This window comes from Micrasema longulum, unplaced genomic scaffold (genome assembly GCF_059751315.1).
Source record: "Micrasema longulum isolate JH-2025_06_02 unplaced genomic scaffold, ASM5975131v1 h1tg000127l, whole genome shotgun sequence".
NCBI classification, from domain to species: Eukaryota; Metazoa; Arthropoda; class Insecta; order Trichoptera; family Brachycentridae; genus Micrasema; species Micrasema longulum.
In genome coordinates this window covers 1,781,445-1,802,259 of record NW_028277333.1, presented here as the reverse complement: position 1 = coordinate 1,802,259, position 20,815 = coordinate 1,781,445, and the positions used below count along the sequence as shown (strand labels likewise).

General features: G+C 31.0%; 1 protein-coding gene across 2 annotated transcripts; it reads right to left on the bottom strand.

The window, feature by feature from the left end:
- Nucleotides 1-1,583: 1,583 nt before the first annotated feature.
- Nucleotides 1,584-19,732, bottom strand: LOC148284370 (protein disulfide-isomerase A5). Of its 2 annotated transcripts, XM_088241120.1 has the most exons (12): nt 19,485-19,732; nt 18,836-19,080; nt 18,482-18,689; nt 17,610-17,738; nt 17,204-17,304; nt 15,361-15,521; nt 14,529-14,659; nt 11,467-11,625; nt 8,457-8,601; nt 7,266-7,468; nt 5,084-5,261; nt 1,584-2,762 (listed from the first exon to the last, which is right to left on the bottom strand). In XM_088241120.1, exons 1-12 carry the CDS (start codon nt 19,509-19,511, stop codon nt 2,497-2,499), a joined length of 1,953 nt encoding a protein of 650 aa, XP_088097246.1. In that variant the 5' UTR covers nt 19,512-19,732; the 3' UTR covers nt 1,584-2,496. The 2 variants fall into 2 exon arrangements, 1 of the variants encoding a protein (XP_088097246.1); XR_015825051.1 differs by lacking the exons at nt 1,584-2,762; nt 5,084-5,261; nt 7,266-7,468 and adding an exon at nt 9,120-9,196 and having other exon boundaries at nt 8,485-8,601; nt 19,485-19,724.
- Between the last annotated feature and the right edge of the window lie 1,083 nt (nt 19,733-20,815).

Sequence of the window (20,815 nt, the reverse complement as noted above, 5' to 3'; positions counted from 1 at the left end):
TTAGAGAAAGATTTTTTTCTTTTTAATGGCAGTGATATTTTCAAATATGGATTTATTCCTTAGCCGATTTGATAAATCTGATGCCACATAAAATACATTATTTATATTCTAATAATTTAACCTTAACCATCCTTATTAACATCATCATTAAATGTACAAATTGTCTATCTTTTTTTGATTCTGAGGAGGTAATTAAAATTAAAATAGAAATTAATTTAATGAATTAATTCAATTGACTAACCGAAATTAAATGTGTTAAGTTAGCAGGGGAGGAGGAGGCGGGACATGCGCAGTCACAGGTCGATCTTATGTTGGATCGAGAATAGATATTTATTTTGCCACCGTACTACAGTCAGCTTGTAAACTCGAGATATCTGAAGAAATGTTTAAATAAAACAACTTATTTAGTTACTTGCGTAAATTTATTTTGATTCAGAATTTAGTTTTTTTATGAGTCGGAATGTGGGTATAATTTTAATGACAGAAAAACTAACATAGTTAAAAATTGATTTATACATAAATTTGAAATACTTTGAAAAACATGTTCTTGATAAACACTATTTATATTTGTTAAAACTCAACATGTTGTAATCATAAAAATTAAATTAGTTACTCAAAAGCAGTCAGTCACAGAGTTAGATATAAAATTAATTTAGTGAAAGAATTTCATAATAAAAAAAAAAATATATCTAATGGTAGTAAATAATATTAGTATATAACCATTTACTAACTTCTTACTGTCTATTAACCTCTTGGCGCGTACAACCCCACGTGTGGGGCGGGAAAAATCCTGCTCAAAAAGCGTATGGCCCTACAGTTGGGACCAAGTACTTATTTCTTTATGAAACCCAGATACTGTCTAAAATTTGATTACTTTTGACACCTATGGTCGATTCGACAAAGGAAAATAAATTGTTTTTAAGATATTTATTTTACCGACCGAGTTACAGTCATTTTAAAATGTCAATAATATCTTACTACTGTAGAGGTTAAGACTTACACATCTGTATTAGGACACAATGTTTATATACAGTTTTATAAAACATTGTTTTCGATACATCTATCATACATTACCATTAGTGTAAAAGATTAATCAAATTGCATTAGTTTAGCATTAGTTTAAACCGGTAGACATTGAAAAGTATATAAGTGGTTATACATATACATACATACTTACTAACACTAGATGAAAATGAAATTCACAATATGGAATGAAGAAATAGAAATTAAAATAAGTACAAATACATCATAATCCATTTTAAAAGTTAAAATTATTTGGCTAAAAAATAAGGAAGTTCAGTGCTGTGCGAAATTGGATATAAAAAATGTTTTCTTACATGCGGTAAAAATAAGAGCATTAATGGCAAAGTTTCTTGAAAAAGTATGAAAAAAAGAATAAAAATGATTTCAATAAATACAAACTACTTTGAATGACATCACTAGTACTTCTGAATCAACAAATGATAAGAGTGTTGTGATAGATTTCGGGTTTAGGGGAAGCCAATCCACCAATTGGCAGAACTCACCAGAGAGAACTTGTGAAGTCGAAAAAATCGTAGTGCTGATATACGATAGATAAAAACTTTTTTTTTTTTTGCTTATTTTGAGAGTTTATTAACAAATTTAAAAAATCACTGAACTTCCTCATTGTACTGTAGTAAGATTGAAATATAATTAAAATTTGCTCAAATAATTTAGATATGCCAATTTTTATGTTCTCCTATGTGTTTATTAGTATATAATATTATGGTTTTATTTTGACTTGGCGCAATATTGGGATGATACATTTGTGTGATGTTTAACAAAACTAACGACTTGATGGAAAATAAATTCTTTTCTTGGACTAGTCTTAAATGAAAAGAGTTTATTTATCTGACAAAATGCCTTGTATGCATGAAATACATTTTGGTAAAATAGAGGGAAAATTAAAAATGCAGAGTTTTGCAAACCGCACATACTCACATATATTTTTTTTAAATTCACGGTTAAAATTACATTAAACCATCAAAGTATTGTAAAAAATGCATAACTATAATAATTTTATGATTGTGAATTTAATTATAAAAAATAAAACGGTAAAAATGATAAATTAGCCAATATATATAAAACTGTATGCTTTACAAGAGTCTTAGTAAAGTCACAAAGCTGAGAATTAAACACAATCTATTAGACCCTGATAAAACTGTAAACATATAAATTCTCGGATATTTTGTCAATTTCTTTCAACAAGAGAGCAAACATTCATTCATCGGTCAAATTTCAGATTACATTCAATCAGTTATCCAACCAAACACTATTACTAATACTATACCGAGGAATATTATATTGGTATTATTACAATATATTATTCAATTTTAACAATAATTATTAATTTAATCCGTCTTACGAAATTATTGGTCTGACAATTTTTGTTCGAAAATGCAAATCAAATCACCAGTAATCATTGGTAATAAGCACAATAATAAAAAACTTCATGTTATCAATATTTTGTGAATTTTAAAGTTCAACTTTTTCATTTTTATTGAGATTATCTTTTATGAAAGTTACAAAATCTTCGGCGGTCCTTTCTCCATTGTATATCTGAGTATTTTTACCAGGGCCAAATAGTTTTAACGTTGGATAGGATTTAATTTGGTGTGCGGCAGCTGTAATGGGGTTGGCTGTGCAGTCAACAACACGTAATCTTGCCGGCAAATTTTCTTTCTCGATTTGTTTGGCGGCGGATTCAAACGCTGGCTTGAGTTTAGAGCAGTGGCCACACCCTGAAAATTATAATATATGATTATTATCAAAGAGCAGGCAAGTATCAGCTCATAACAAAACATTTTTCTTCAGTACTTTTTTTTGTATTTGTATATATTTTTATAAAAATAAAAACATAATAATACAAGGTCAAATCTTCATTTACACACATAATAAAAGACAATTCATTGTGTTAGGTAATGAAACCCATATTAATATACAGTAAAACCCCCTTTTTACATTTTTCAAGGGAGCAAGAAAAAAAGTGTAAAACTGAAGAAAATGCCAAAGTGAGGAAATGAAAAATGTATTAAAAAAATAGGAATTACATAAAAATAAAATTAATTTGCTATACTTCTAGAAAAATGGTAAAAACCTTAGAGTATGTACATCTGTAGAGGGATAACAACACATTTTACCAATCCAATGCATGTTGCCTATTATAGCTGACTCATTTCTTACAATATGTTCTAAATGAGAGAAAGGGAGACAAAAAAAAATCTGAGGGTACGGTCCTCATTTTTTGTTTTGTAGTTGATTTCAAAATTTGTACGATGCTCATTTTTTACGTACGCGGGCAGTATTGCTTTGAGCTGTCAAACACTCAGTCGTTATTTTGATAATTGTTTTACGTATTTAGTGCTAATTACATCAAAATTAATTATGCCGACCCGTGCCACGAAATAATGTTCAATTAGAACTGGAAAAGGGAGAAAACGCTTCAGTTACCACAGGTATTTATCAAATATTATAAATTTTCAAATTAATACGTTTTTTTGGTAGTTTTCAACATAAATGCTCCACAAACATTTACTATCATTTGAGCAATTATTATAGCATTTGTTTCTGTGTAATTCAAATACATTGGATTTATGTAATTTAAATCATTTTTCACAGAAAGAATGTTAAATTATCGTTTGTTGAATGTAACTAAAAGAGATGACAATACATCTGCGCCAATTTTGAATGGTATTTTTATGACCAGTTTTTGGGGCGGCTCTTATAATTAAGACTGCCAGGGCTGTTGTGCATTACCTTAAAATATTACGTATTCACTTAAATGTTATTTATAAGTGTAATTATTTTATCATTAAATTTATAAGCATAAAATAGTTAATAAAGGTTTTTTTTGGATTCCCGATAGATAAAATAAGGCAAAATAAATGGATCCATGCGACAGGGCGGAACAATTGTCCCCTGGCAATAACAATTGGGTGTGTTCCAACCACTTTCTATCCATTAATTTGGACAAAAAAAATTATTTGGTAAGTGTAATGTAATGAATGGTGCCGTACCCCCCATGTTTTCAAAAACCTAACTCGCTATGAGTAAATATACATTTATTTCATATTCATATACCACAAAGTCAGAAAAATCATTGTACGTGCATGAGAAGACGTATAAATGTAGAGGAAGCGAGGTCTACATGCAAAGACAGAGTGATATGGCGTTATATCCTCTCTGCCTACCTCTTCAGAGAAACGGCGTGATTGAAACGAAAATAGAATTTTGAATTTGCATAACATAACATAAAATAATTTTTCCCTTTCTTTCTTTGCAGTCTCAATCCTGGGGATTGGTTTGCAGCAAAGTCCTGCATCTCGTCCTTCATTGGTCTCTATTTTCTGCAGCCCTCTTCAGCTCGACATAAGAGGCGCAGTGAAAATCTTCGCACACTTGCTCTAAATATTATTATTATCTATTTTTCCCTTTAATGGTGGGAAATTTTATTTATACGGTATCACTTTTTTTCTATGGCATTACTAAAAACAACTGTCATTCAGATCGCAGCAAAATTGTTTCCACTTTTATGACAACTTTTTAAACTATCTTTTTTAAAACTTTCAATATTTCTATTGTTATGTTTTAAACATCGCAATTCAATGATAATAAAACTTTATTGTTTCTAAAGTTTGTCAACTGCGTATCATGATTTGTACAAGTCAATATGACGTTATTGTTCAAATGAAAACTAAAACTAACCCTAAAGGAAGACAATTAAATAAAAAAGTCAATTACACTGCACCTACTTTGAATTTAGGTTAAGAAAATAATATAATATAATTTAATTAAGGTAGTGCGCAGGTCGCGGCATCATTATTACGACATAATTTTGGCTTTTTTGACACATCAAATGAATTCCGAAATTTTTTAAGCATAAAACCGAGGTGATGAAAAATGTAAAAAACGTTGATTGGGAGGAATATTTGTATGAGAATGTATGAAGAAAAGTAGGTCCTGAACATTTCAGTGTAAAAAGCGGGAAAACGTAAAATTAAGGAACGTAAAAACGAGGTTTTACTGTAACTGAATAAAGAAATAATTTAAATCATCAACTTACATGGAGCATAGAACATGACAAGTGTTATTCCTGGAGATGATACTTCTTTCTCAAAGGAATCATCATCTAGTCCCATAATTTTCATTTCATATTCTGAACGACTTGCATCGACAGACGATTTCGACAGACTGGGACCAGTTGAAGAAGGATCTTTCATAAAATTTACCATATCTGCCACCTGAAAAGATATAAATTGTGATCAAAGATAATACAGAATATACAAATATCGCAATGTCAGCACTCAAAATACGCAGAATGATAGCCAAAATGTATATTTTTCAACTCTCCTCATGCTCATCCATATCCACTTCACATGCATCCTTTTCCTAATCTTGGACTTTTTACAGCAAGTTTATTACATTTTTCTTGTTTGTTTGATTATATAACGATTGCATATATTATATATGTATTTCATATTTAGTTATTGACTGAACATAATATAATTTGTGGAAGCCTGTTATTGGTATTGAATCCGTGCAATATTTCTTCACTGGTGTAATGTAGAACTGTTGGGTTCCAAACAAAATCAAATGGAGTTAATTAGTGGGTATTTAACCTAATCACAACAACTGATCTCATCGTCGATGGTGAAGATTATCACTGTTCTATTATATCATTTTACTATAAAAAATAATATGTTCATTCAAGATTTTATTTGCTATAAAAAATAATATGTTCATTCAAGATTTTACAGACGATTTCAATATGTACGAAGGTAAGGTGAAAAGTTCTCGGCCTGACCCAGAGATAGCGTTGCAATCAGCAAAAATTTATGTTGCCTGCCTGTCATTAGTTTGTATGACAAGTTTTAACTTGTTCTCTCAAGTAGTTTGCTTACACAAATTTTCGCAGTGGACGTCTTGAGTGTTTTTTGTTAAAATGGATAAACTTGAATATCGTGCGGTCATAAAATTCTTCGTTTTGGATGGATTAACCCCTAAGGAAATTCATCCGAAGTTGACAAAAGTTTACGGGGACTCTGCGCCTTCCATGTCAACTGTTAAAAAGGGGGCAGCTGAATTTCAACGTGGTCGCACGTCCCTCGAAGATGACCCACGTGAAGGACGACCAAAAACTGCCACCACATCGGAAACCATTGAAAAGGTGCATGATATCGGAAGAAAGGGTATGAAACATCTTGCACAAAGAATTAAGGATGCGAAAGCTCTGCGCAAGATGGGTGCCGCATTTGCTGAATGCCGATCAAAAGCAAATTCGCAAACGACTTTCGCAGCAATGTTTGGAGCGATTAAATAAGGATCCAACCGATTTTGTGCGGCTATTTGTCACCATGGATGAGACATGGATCCACCACTACACGCCAGAAATCAAACAGCAGTCCAAGCAGTTGGGTGGAAGCCGGTAGTTCAGCGCCAAAGAAAGCGAAGTCGATCGCATCTGCCGGAAAGGTCATGGCCAGCGTGTTTTGGGATGCAAAAGGGATCCAGTTAATTGATTACCTTGAAAAGGGCAGAACAATTACAGGCGAATATTACTCCAACCTTCTTGACCAGCTGGATGCCAAAATTCGCGAGAAGAGGCCTGGCTTGAAGAAGAAAAAAATCTTTCACCAGGACAACGCACCTGCACACAAGAGAGCATTGGCGATTGGAAAACTGCGGGATTTGGGATACGATTTGCTCGACCACACCCCCTATTCTCTTGATTTGGCAACCTCAGACTTTTATCTGTTCCCAAACTTGAAAAAAAATATTTCTGGGAAGCGCTTCGCGTCCAATGTTGTAAGAAGTTGAGAGGGCCGTAGATGAATATTTTCACAGCCTTCCAGACTCTCACTTCCTAGAAGGAATACTCATGTTGGAAAAACGCTGGACTAAGTGTGTTGAAGTCAAGGGAGATTATGTAGAAAAATAAAATCATTTTTAACTAAAAATGGCAGTCTTTCATTGTAAGGCCGAGAACTTTTCACCTTACCCTCATAGTATGAAGATTTAGCCACGAGTTAAGTAAAAAAATATTCAAATTTAAACACTCGCTCCAAGAAATTTAGGTTTGAATCTAGGGTGCCAGGCGCTCACATATGCTGTAAGAACCATGCTGATTTAGGTTAAAGAGCCTTAATATATATATAACATATTTGCACCATACTCCATTGACTTTAACATACTCGGACATAGCGTTCGTAGGTAAATTTAGTTAAGATTATTCAAAAACCACTTACCAATCTATTTCCATTGTAATCCTTTCTAAACTTATCATAATAACTGTAATACTTGATCGTTGGATATCCTTTAATACCGTTTTCTTGGCACAAACTTTGATTTTCTGTACAGTCTACAGCTCCAATAACAGTTCTAGAATCCTCTTTAAAGGCATCGGCAAGTTTCAAAAACTCAGGTTTAGCTCGCTTACAGTGACCACACCCTGACAAAATATAAACATTAAGTCGGCATTATTTTAGTATGTTCAAATGCTAAAAGACAAGGACTGAAACAATCCCTACAATTGATATTATGTTTGATTTTATAACAAAATTGGAAAACATGTTTTAAAGGGAATATGGAAGTCTAGGCATTTACAGACTAATAAATTAAAATTAAGAGTAAAAAAGTTTAAAGACTTGTTGGTTTAAGTCATATATGGGCAGACACCGGCCCACCTAGCAATTTTGTCCGGTCCTCAATCATCTCGGCGAAGAAATAGATAAAGAAATTAATAGTTCCAGGGAGGAATTAAATAATGGAGATGACATGGGCGCATCACATATAATTCTTATGGAAGATAAAGAAAATAAGTAAAATCATTTGTCTTTTTGACAGCACATATACGTGTGAACAGTTTTTTTCGAGGATGAAACACACTAAATCAAAATTTCGAACAAGGATAATGGATGAAAATCTTAAGTTCTATGCGATTATCCTTAAGGCTAATTGTTGTCTCGCATTGATAGTCTCGTAATTCAAGTAAAAGGCCAATCTCTATACTAAATTTTGTAATCAGTATGTAATATTAATATTATGTCGTTCATTATATGAATAAAAATATATATATAAAGTAGCAATGCATTTAATTTAATATTACTTTATTATGTTTAATAATTTGGTCTGGCCCTTGATTCAGATACAGAATGATAATTTGGCCCCAGAAATAGAAAAGGTTGCCCATGCCTAGATTAAGTGATCACTTTATACACTAACATTTACTATTTTGCCTATGTTTGAACATCCATATTTCTCAATTCTTCAGTCAGATACACACTAACCATTACTTAATTTAATTTTTAAATAAAAAAAACAATGTTTGTCTGTGAAATAAAAAAACTGTATTACCAAAACGTGAAACAGAATTTTTAAATAAAAATCTGCATTGCAATATACAAGCTGATTTAGTAGACATGTATTGAAATACTTACACGGAGCATAGAACATGACTAATGCATGTTTCTTTTTCTTTAGGGTTAGACGAAAATCATTGTTTTGAAGATGAACAATGCTACTTTGGTCATTTTCAGGCCACATTGGTTCTGGAGGGGGCGGTGGAGTAGGCTCCTGAGGATCCTTAAAAAACAATTACAGTAATGAGCATCCAAAAATAAATTACAATATTAAAATGAAACAGTTTTTATGCTGGTATTACATGGTCCAATTAATGGTACTACATAGTTAATTAATGGTACTACCATTTTTATACAATTTCTTTTAATGAAAATTGTGTGTAGGCATACACAGTACATTGTTATTTTCAGCATGTTAGAAAATTCATTTCCAGCCATCCCTGCATCCAGCCATGCAAAAAATTACATCGAACGGTCGCTCGAATGCGACATTAAAGAACTACAAACGGACAAACACACTTTCACATTTATAATATTAGTATGGATATTATGTATGTTCATCTCTATTTTTAGTGAAAAAACGCATTTCCTCATTCAAAAATAGTTCCAAGTTTGGTTTAAATAGAAAGACACAATATTTCTGGGTTCGAATCATATGTAATGTAATGTAACTTTTCATTACACCATGTAACATCAGGATAAGATTGTTCAAAAATTGTAAGAATGAAATTTATCAAGTACCTTGAAGCGTTTTATATGCTGTAGGAGGGTTGTAAACATTTTCTTTTACGGGATTTACCTTTTCACCAATAATAGTTCTATTAAGACAACACCAAAATCAGAAATAGGAATATTTAAAATCACTCGTTATATAATGTTACAAGCAAAAAATCTAATTTTATAACTTGGTATATTTTACATTTCTGTATTTATAAACAACATCCAAAAGGCTTTTACATATACAAAAGAAAATTGATACATGCATAGTGTAATATATATTTATCTTTTTTGAAAGCATCATAAGTACATAGGTAATATGTATTTTATATGTGGGGTAATTAATACAACTAGGTAACTTCAAAATCAGCATTTTTAAGTTACCCACTAAAAACACATATTTGTGTCCTCCTCCGTGAATGCGACGAATAGACAAGTTGTGATTCATTCTAATCATATTATGATGATTAAAATGGATGACTTATCTCTTTGTAGCATTCACGGAGGAAGATAAAAAAATGTATTTTTAGTGGGTAACTCACCAATGCTTCTTTTGAAGTTACCTTGTTTTAGTAATTGCCCTGCGATATTATATAATATATCCATGTAGGTTAGTGGCGAATTATGATTTTATTTAAGGGAATATGAAAGTCGAGGCATTTACAGGGCTTATGACCTGTCATTGAGCCCTGTAAATGCCTAGACTTCCATATTCCCTTCTCAAAAATGTGTTCCCTCTCTGTTAAAATAAATTTGAATATGAATAACTCCCTAGGGAGGAAATCCAGCCAATCTGCAAGCATTTGGACATACTAAACATTGTTGAAAATATAATTTATTTGTACCTACATAGTAGGTACATAATATAGCGTAAGTTATATAATACCTGATATAAGTTGCTATTTTTTCTGTGGTTCTGTGTGATACAATAACTCTCATTTATGAAATCAACGCAAACAATGTAACTTCATGATATATTATAATGTGTAGCTATATTATCCATTAATTTAACATATAACAGTCAGTATTACTTATTCTCATTAAGATTGAAATGTCAACTGGCCGTTTTGTTCTAAAAATGAATAATGCCAAAAACGGCACTACATGTGTTGCAAGTCATATGTCAAAAGTATCATCTCGAAGAAAAATAGTCCTTAAGAAATAATTTTTGAAATACTGTTTTCCAAATCGGGAATCTTCAAAGAATTTGTGTAATCTGAAAGTTTACTATAGGAGAAAAATTCAACCACTGGGTTTAATATGTTCAAAATATAGTACACCTATTTGTATAAAGAAATAAGCTGCAATAATCGGCTAGTTCCTTGGCTCACTGCTGGCGCTGGGCGCGCTTTATTAATATTTTTATTTATATTTGGAGAAACATAAAAATGATGTTAATGATTTATAAGAAATACTAATTATTTGTTTGTTTTTCTGTAAATAAGGTCACCGTAAAACATTATTATGGATAATAAAATATAATGGTAAGCTGGGCATTATCGCTTCTATACACGGTTCCCCCCTTGGGCTGGTATTCCTAACGAAATTATAGCGCGGTATAGCGCGTTTTCACATACTAAATATGCATTATAGCGCGATGTAAACGCGTTTGGAATACCAGCCCTGGTGTAGGTAGGTATTGCTCTTATTATGCATTTTTAGCGTGACATCTTTTGACTATTTTTTTTTTATGTTAAAATATAATTTATAGCTCTAAATAAAACAGACTTTCTATATTGAGGTGTATTTTTTTTCATGCATCATGATTATGACTGGTCACATGACTTTATCACAATAAAAAACCTCTATTTTGAAATCTGATAAAATATTTGAAATGTTCATAATGATGATAAACATAAACACTGATAATTGTGATTAAGTGTCTCCGCGCAGTGTTCCATTACCATATTTATGAATACGAGTGAGTACATATAGCATAATGCTAGCGCTTTGTTCACAAATCTGTTGGAACACTTTCAAATTAATGTATATTGATGTAATTTTTCAGTGTACACATAAAAACATATTTGATTATTGAAGTCCAAGTATTTGGGAGGATAATTAAATGATAAATTATACAGATAAATGCCTTCGTTTCTTATAACAAGACAATTTAGAAATCTCATCCGTGATTTTTAGCGCTTTAAAATATGCCGCCGCGTATGGGTGACGGCAAACGTAAGTTATATAATACTCTATGCTTAGCAGTGAAATGGTTGAGGAAAATCATAATACTACACCCTAAAAACTGAATGATTAAAAATTTTACTCGTTATCCTCCAAGCAATATGATAGGTACATAACATTTTTTTTATTTTTATATAAATATATATTTACTATGTAGTGTTTTAAAAACAGATATTTTTTTTACCTTCATAAATTCAACAATTTTCATCTCTTCTCTTAGACTGATATCAAATTTGAATTCTCCATTAGAAAAATATTTCAGAGTTGGATATCCTTTGACCCCAAATTTGGAAGCTAATTCTGGTTCTTTGGTGGCGTCTACAGCTCCAAGCATTCCATTTATCTAAAATCAATGTTACAAAGTGAAATTAATTATTGCTTCATCATTTTAACACATAAATTTTATAAAGTCAGAAGTACATGGTTTGAAATGAATGAATCATGAATCTTGGAAACAGTAATTATTCAGATTAATTTAAAAAAGGAATTTTTCTTATGAAAACATTCAAAGCCAAGTTCCTATTCAGTACAATATAATATTATAATATTATTAAAATTTCAGACAAATACTTGCAGTCATTACACATGCAAAAAATGAGAGATTTTATATCAGAAAAATGTAATATTCATAAGCAATTGCTTCAATTCTTCATAGTTAAAGTCAAAAGTGATAATATTTTAAATCTAATTGGAAAAATGATTGGAAACATTATTGGCTCATGCTCTCAGCGCGTACGAAAAAGTCGCTCCTGGTGTAAGTCGGGAAGCTACTAACGGGCGTCTAGGAAAAGTACTTAAAACTTTCACGTTCACGCGTGTGAGGCGTGAAATTGTCTCTCTTGCTCCTGAATATACCTGTATTATTGAGAGTGAGACGTAAAGAGTGTTGAGAAAATTATATCGCACCCATAGGACGAAAATGACTCAACTCTAAAAATCAATGTTTTAGGAAATTGCAAAAGAAGAATGTAAATTGTGACACCTTCAAATTTTTGGTTGATTGTTACATATAAAAATACACAAATGAAAACAAAGTAAGCACCAAATTTTGAATAAAAAATTCTACCGAAGGCTTTCAGCTGTGAATCTATGAAAGAAAAAGCGTAATATTTTTTTTAATTATAAGTTTAGACAAGACATTTACTTAATGAGTCATTATTAGATTGAAAAAAAAATAAACAAAAGCACTTTGATAAATGAGATAAGGACATAATTTTTATTAGGTCAGATCAGGTCACCCAACACATGTTTTTATTTATTTACAAAATGACAAAAAAGGTAAATAAGTCACCAAGATTATCGATAATTTAAATAATAAAATGACATTTACTTAAATAAATCGCCAAGATTATCGGTAAGTCAGAACGAAACAATCACAAAGCTAAATTGGTTGTTATGGTATTTTTTAAAAATAAAGTAAACATGCCATTTGTATCGGAATAATATGTACTCAACTGGCTTTCGGTCACTATATGTTTTTCTGCGTTGCGTCTTTCACACAGCAATGTAAACACAAAACTAATTGTGCTGCTTCTGTACTGACACAGAATCTAAATTCTCTGAGTAATAAAGAGACCGCTATAACGGTTTTGTCCTATTCCCACCAGAATATTGCATTTTTTTAAACGTAGAAAGATGGATAGTGTTCTTTGAAGTCGTTTTATGATCTTAACTCATTTTAAGCTTTTTTCAGTTAAGTTGTTTTTATCCTAAAGGTGCGATATATTAGGATTACTTTTTTAGTAGGTACGCAACATGCGACACAATGGTAAACTTTGTATTGTATTGGTGATTTGTCTCTGATTTTTGTAAAATGCTTTTTCTATTCCCAATAAGCATTAATTATTTAATTTAAAAAATGTTTTAACTGATACGTAAATGTACTGAGGAATATCGAAAATCTCAAACTATAATTTATTATATTTATGGAGATATAAAAGTTATTAGATTCAATGTGTACTAGCTACACATCACCGGGAAGGGAGAGTAAAAAGAATTGTGATTAATTTATATTCTAAAACTGCAAATATACACTGAAGTATTTATAAACATGTTTAATATGAACATTGTTTATTTACAAAATATACATAATACCTTTTATTACACGGACTGAAATTAAATGATATGGAGATTTTTCACATTAAAAAAAGCCTCAAAAAATGATATTCCCTTAATAAATAATCAAACAAGTGTTCAGTACAGCCCACTTTTTGAATTAAAAATTAACCAATCGGGTAACCCCACGTGTACCCACCCTCCCTCTCAACTCCCTACCAATTCTTCAATACAAGATTAAGTATCTTTTTTAATTAAGCTCAGTGCATGACTAGACACGGTGGCTTTAGCATCTCTATAAATCTGCATATGATTTATGTATTTTTGGAAATACTATATATATTTACAACGGTGATGGTGAAGGTGTATTTTAGTATTTGCATGTTGGTGTAGTGAGTGTCCCGACGAAGAGAAGGACGTTTCCTACTAATTTTAGTAGAACGATAAGTTCATACTTCTACCAGCTTAGACAAATTAAACACATATGCAAAAAATTGCCGCTTAATGCCACCCATCAATTAATAAATGTGGTTGTAAAGTGTAGAGTCGATTATTGTAATGAATAAATGACTCACCTACAGTCTATTAAATACCGCAGCGAGACTTATTTTTGGAATTTCTACATTCAGTCATATTACTTCACTACTATGGGAATTACAATGGCTGCGTTTTTCACAGAGGGTGGAATACAAACTCTATTAGCTAATTTATAAGTCACTACACATTAGCTAATAGAGTTTGTATTCTCTCTCCTCCAAAATATCTAGGGGAACTATGCATTCAATATGAACTAGCTGACAGTCTTACGCTTAAATCAACTACGTCTACGGCGAGAGGAAACTTGATTATACCTCTACGCAACCAGCACATTTAATTTGGTGAAAGCGCATTTACAGTCGCAGGCCCAATGGCATGGAGGGAGAGCTCCCAGTAGAAGTGCAAAACTGTGAGGGTGAAGTAATATTTCGGAAAAAACTTAAAACCCACTTGTTCTCTAAATTATTTGAATAAATCCGTGGCATGTGATAACAAAGTAAATTGTTTTACTTAAATTATATATTTTAAGTTAAAATTCAATCCTTTTGTAAGGTGCCCTCGAGGAATTATATTATAAAAATGACACTATATAAGTAATCCATAATAATAATAATAGTAACTTAAATACTTCAAATTAAACAATACAATACTTACACCCCTGTCCTTAAGCAAAGAAGCTGCTCGTTCATATTCTGGCTTTATACGCTTGCAATGGCCACACCAAGGTGCGTGAAATACAACTAATGCAGACTTTTCCTCTTTAAGCATCGGGTCGAATGTGTCACCTAAGAATATGCAATACGGGGGGGGGGGTTAAATACAGTTTCATTTTGTAAACATTGTAAAAATATTGATAAACTAAATGACTTTTATTAACAATTTTGGCTTTAAATAGGTACCACGTTTTAAATATGATGATCGAAATGATATGGTGAAGCGAAATAAATCACTTTATTTTTATATTATACATAATGTGATTATAATCAAATCAATATAAAAATTTATTAAGGAAGTTATAATACAAAAAGTAGATGATGATTTTTGGCTGTACTAATAATTGTAATGTGAGAAATAATAATAGGATTCAGAAACAATTGCAAATTAGCAATAAATATACGTATTAATTGATACGAGGAAAAGGATAACTAGAGTACATCCTAGCGGTAGTTTTATATTTTAAACGACATTTGAAACAATTTCATGAAAAAAAAATTGTACTTTCTGATACAGCTCAAATTATTTTAAGGAATAACTTCATGGAAGAAGACAATAACCAAGTAAAATATCTAAATTGATAGAGAATAACAGGACAGTTTTATGATATACTCGAGTTACAAAAGCAGGGATCATGTGATTTTTTGCAATGTTTCTGAGTGAGTGTTCAGAACGTGTCTCAAAACTATAAGTACAATTTAGAAAGATGTTGATTTTTCAGGTTCTTACTTTATAATTAGCTAATTATGATATAAAAAGATAAGGTTATTACTTGTGAGGTGAATGACATCACTAATAGTAAGAGCCCAATCTTTTTCTTTCGGAATATGTGATTTTATAGATGTTTTCTGTAGTGGCTGCGGATCTCTCATGAACTCCACTAATGCAGCACGATTGTTCTCTCCTTCATAAGTGAACTTCATTTTTCCATTTCTAAAATATAATAATTGAAATCAATATCATCTACTCCTTTACATAACTAAAAAGCCACAATAACGCAATCGCTTTAAGACAGTAAAAAACATATATTACATTAAAATTTTATTCTTCGCTATTTCCCATCTTTGGACTATTTTACGCAGCCCATTTTTTACTTGCCACTATTATTTTCTCTTAACTTCAGATTCACATAGTAACAAGGTACTATTGCAGTTTGGTACCTAAGCATTTGTGAAAACTTTATTTATATGTAGGAATGATAAATATTTACATATATTGTGTATTGAAAACTATTTTTTTTTTAATTAAAATAGGTGCATAGCACATATAAAACAAAATATTATATTTGCTACTTAAAAATTCAGAGAACTTTTCAAATCAGTCGTAAATATTTTCAAAATTATGAGCTGTCATTTTCTAAAGGTCAGGGAAAATGGTATCAAGATTATCTAATATTAAAAATAGTTTTAAATACAGAGTTATTTTATTTTTTTAAGTTCACGTATTAAAGGTCAAAACATGATTCACAAAAATAAATATAGTGCTGTTTACCAAAAAGGTAAAAAAAATCTTTGATAATTTAAGAAAAAGAAATGTGTTCTGTTTAGAAACATGATTGAAAAATCTGGTACTTTTCTTTTTGATGTAATTGGAAAGTTCAAATGTTGGCAAAATGGTGAATGTTACTTAATTTATAATAAATCCAATACACAATGTAAATTATAGTAACACGAGGTGACAGAGAACAAAAAGATAAATGTAAAGGTTGATTGAATACGGTTGGTTGAATAAGCATACAAAAAAATGTGATAAAAAGTATCAGAAATATATAATATTCACAAATATTGTGCCAATCAAGCAAATCGCAGTTTTGTTTTATTCTGTAATAATATATATTAGGAATGTAATGATTCCAATACCGATACCGATATATCGGCCGATATAATCGGCAGGCCGATATATCGGCATCGCCGATTATATACAGCCGATATTAAGAGTTTGAAAAGCTATAATACTTGTCTTATCAACTGAGCTCAGTTGCTTCAGAGCGTCTGTTTTCAACTGCAGGTCTCATACAAAATGATTTGCGTAACAGATTGTCTGCTAATAATTTGAACAAACTTTTTTTTCTTAACAAAAATCTACCAAAACTTAACTTTAATTACTGACTTTATCTTGTTTATCGGTTTACTTTACCACGTTGTGTAATTTAATGATAATTACTTTCTTAATTAGCGCTATGATTGCTTGATAATATTCTTGATTATTCCATACAAATAAATGTTTTCTTCGAATTTTAATTTAACATTTTGGTTTACAACCTTCTCAGGGTTCAGTCTCTAGTAAATATAGGTAACTTTTATGCAGAATAAAGACAATTATTGATTATATATTTGTTTTTTTTTCAATTTCTACTAAGCCACCTATATCGGTATCGCCGATTATTTACTCTAATGATCGGCATCGGTATCGTTTCGGCAAAACCATATATCGTTACATCCCTAATATATATATATACCATAGTATAGAGAAAATAAAACAATAAATAGTAAAAAAAAGTTGAATAAATATTTATAAAATATTATATGATACACGATTAAACCTCGCAAACAATCAAATCGAGAGTTACTAATTGATATGCAATACTCGCATTATCTGCAAAAAATAAAACTTACTCATAGAAAAGTAATGTAGGATAAACAGAGATATTATACTGCTGTATTAGTCCAGAGTTTTCAGGTCTGGAGACGTCAACTGCTGCCAAAAATGCTTCTCCCTAAAATTTTTGAGAAACAATTACATAGAGTCAATAGTACCAAAATTTTCAAATTACGTACATCAAAAGATTTATTGATTTAATTTTTAAAATGTGTTTATAAAAATCAACCAATTATGTGTGACAACTTTGGCTTTAATGATTTTTTGAATTGTCACATAAAGGACAGAGAAATTTAATAAGTCAAAAAATCTTTGTTTCAATAATTTAGTAAAATATATTTTTACTGTACTACATATAAAAAAGGAAAGCTGAAGAAATTAATCGATAAGCGAGAATTTATAAAATTGGTGAAATACGGGTACCTTCAGATCAGTTGCAGCACTGGCATACTCGGGTTTCAGTGTTTTACAGTGTCCACACCAGGGCGCGAAGAACATTATTATGGAAGGTCTATTGAGGACAGGACCTTTCCTCAAGAAGCGAACTAGAGACTGGAAAGTTCAAATGTCATGAAAATATTTTCAACAATACACATGCAATAATGTAATATCATTATTATTATTATTACTATGGATAACTTATATAGCGCCATTTTCGTAATAAAAGAGCTCAAGGGCGCTTTACATAGTGATTCTTACCGTGTACTGCATATATGATTTGCTAAAAGAAGAAACTAGCAATGCAGTTTATTTTACTTCTAAAGTAAGTTTACTTAAAACAATTGTAGTTTCTCACTTTCCTGCCACAATTTCTGATTGTGGCAGAAAATCAGAAATCACGAAAAAAAACAGAAAAAAAGGAAACAATCAGAAATTGTGGCAGGAAAGCACAGCATGTGCATTACTAATATACCCGTGGCTAGGATCTAAAAAAGCCAACGTCAGATTTCATATTTTTCTTTCCACCGTTTTGTAAAAGGTCGATGTCAATTAAATAACTTCTATATTTAACTATTTTTACACACATACATGTGTGTTAATGTTTTTTTATTAATATTTGGATCAGACGTTAAATAGTTTATTATAACACCACAAAATGACTAAATGATTACTCTCCTGTAATATCATGATTTACGAAATTGGCCCTTAAAGGTCCAAGCCACGGATATAAAAAAATATAGTTTTAAACCAGAAAAATCATTTTTAAGAATTAAAAAAAATGTTTATCACATGTAGTTAGTTAACAGGCAAAAACACGTAAATAGTAGTTTTAGAAAGGAATCATGTAAACATACTTCAGGATCAGAGAGATGTACAACATCAGTAGCAGTGGGATCTTCTTCCCAAGGAATACCCCCGGAAGGATCTCTCATAAAGTTGACAATAGATGGAGAAGTGTATTTCCTGTCGTAATCTTTATGAAATTCGCCATCCTTGTAATGTTTTAGACAAACTGGCTCATCTTCACTTACTTTTAATTTTCGGCACATTTTTTTGGCATTCCTAAAATAAAATTTCAAGAGTTAAACAGGGCTTGATAGAATTCAACAAATAAAGAAAGAATTCTAAGAGAATGTCCTTGTGTCACCGGAGGTCGTTACATGAAGATACACTTATCATATTCTTAAGAAAGTTTCATGATAACTTACCCATTACAATCAACTAAGACCATTGTTCCATGGCCCTTAATAATATCAGCTGCCTCCTTGAATACCTTAACTGTACTGGAAGTTTTGGTATTTGGGTAGTTAATAAAACAAACTAAAATATTTGTTTTAGACCTTAGGAGCTTCTTGAAAACTTTAATATCAGTAATATCATCAATAATCGCGGATTTACTTTTCCCAGTTTGATAGGCATTATCAGAAGAAATAAAAATTAGAAATGATGAATACTGGAAGAAAATAACAAAAAGTTAACATAGAACGGATGTGCTATGTAAATATATTTTTAATACAAGGAGGCAATAGGCTGAAAAAAACATTACAACAAATGAAACTACCTGAAAAACGAAATTTCAAAATGTCCGTTTAGTTATCCGGTGGGCAGATTTTTTTTTCTAGTGTCAAAATATAATAAAGGTAAATTTGTATGTTTTATCGAACATAAATCTTTAAAGAAAAAAAAAATACGCATTACATAAAGTAATACTTTAACATTTACATTGAATAATATTTTACGAAAATCTATAGACAGGACAAGACAAATCAGATGTAATTAGGCCAAATAGACCGGCATACAATGTGAAAAGCCGGCACGGAAATCAGCGTTATATCGAATCAAAGGCGGAATACTTACAAATAAAAGAGATTTTATCAGATTCATTATTAATTTACGCTGCACTTGGGCGTTAAATGAACCATCTGCGAATACAATATAAAATATGATTTCTTCTGGAAATAATGGCACAAGCCGGCTTTTATTTAAATTTCCCTTGGCTAATAACACAGAAATAATGATTGACCGAATTCGGATCGCATTCGGATTGACACGACGATTTACGACGATTGACAATTGTGACACCCAGCTTTACCAACCTCAGAATCTCATTATATCAGCGAAAGCCGAGAGCGATGCCAACCTTGATTACAAATAAAATGAAATTTGATGCCTTAGATGGCCAGTAGCCAGTGACAAAAAATATAGATAAATTTGTGAAAAAGTCGGGGATCCTTTTTTTGTCATCTTATTTTTTTATACTGAAATTATAACGATTCATAGTGAAAAATTGATAGAACTCAGCTTTTATCTGGTAGATTTTCTCAAAATTTGGTAGAATAATAGAAGGTAGGCAATAAAAATAAAGAGTTGAATTAGATACTCCATCATTTTAAACAGATCTCACTTTCTCTAATTTTTTGCATTTTCTTATGCACACATGAGAAAACAAAAATTTCTACCTGATATTGAAAAATCGGTGTTTCCAACACCTAGATGAAACTTAAGCTCCAAATGGTTTCGCTGCAGCAACGAAAGCAAATATTTGATTAAGTATATGACGAAAAAAAAATTGTTCCAAATAAATCTAAGAAAAAAAATGTCAAATGATATTTTGAATTGTAATTCGTAAAGGTGGTGTTGGGCCACTTCCATAATCTCTTTGCAATCTTTATCATATTAATTTTATAAATTAAAATAAAAAATAAATTTTAAAAAATATGAAAATACATGTAAAAATATATAGCTTATCTGGAATTTGAATCATTAAAAAAAAGTTACACGTGTGAGAATCTGATTACTAGGCGTTCTAGCGGCTGATTTGTGAAACGTTAAAATATTTAAGTTAAGATTTTTTTTATTAATTGAAAAAAAACTGTTTTTCGAGAATTTATATGAATACTTTATCTGCCATTTGAAACATTTACATATTATTTTTCAATTACTTTTTTAATTAATTAGATCGCTATGCGTTTCACATATACAATATTTTTGTCGCCCTCGTTGACTGGAAGCGTGGCGTCTTTTTTAATCCAGCCACTCGGTGGTTGAGTGAGGTGGATGGTTTAAGGTCTGGGGTCTACGGCTGAGTTTGTCCATGTTTACCGGACATCGAGAAAATGAGCCTGTACACACAGATTATATTGTTGCCTGTACAGAGGACAGACGCATAATCAATCATTTCTAGAGCA

Excerpts from the sequence above, each read along its gene's own strand:
- LOC148284370 (XM_088241120.1), bottom strand. The coding sequence starts at position 19,511 with ATGAATCTGATAAAATCTCTTTTATTT. Across the intron at positions 19,081-19,484 it reads TGATAAAATCTCTTTTATTT|TATTCATCATTTCTAATTTT; the intron begins GTAAGTATTCCG and ends ATTTTCTTCCAG. Across the intron at positions 2,763-5,083 it reads TGTCATGTTCTATGCTCCAT|GGTGTGGCCACTGCTCTAAA; the intron begins GTAAGTTGATGA and ends TATAATTTTCAG.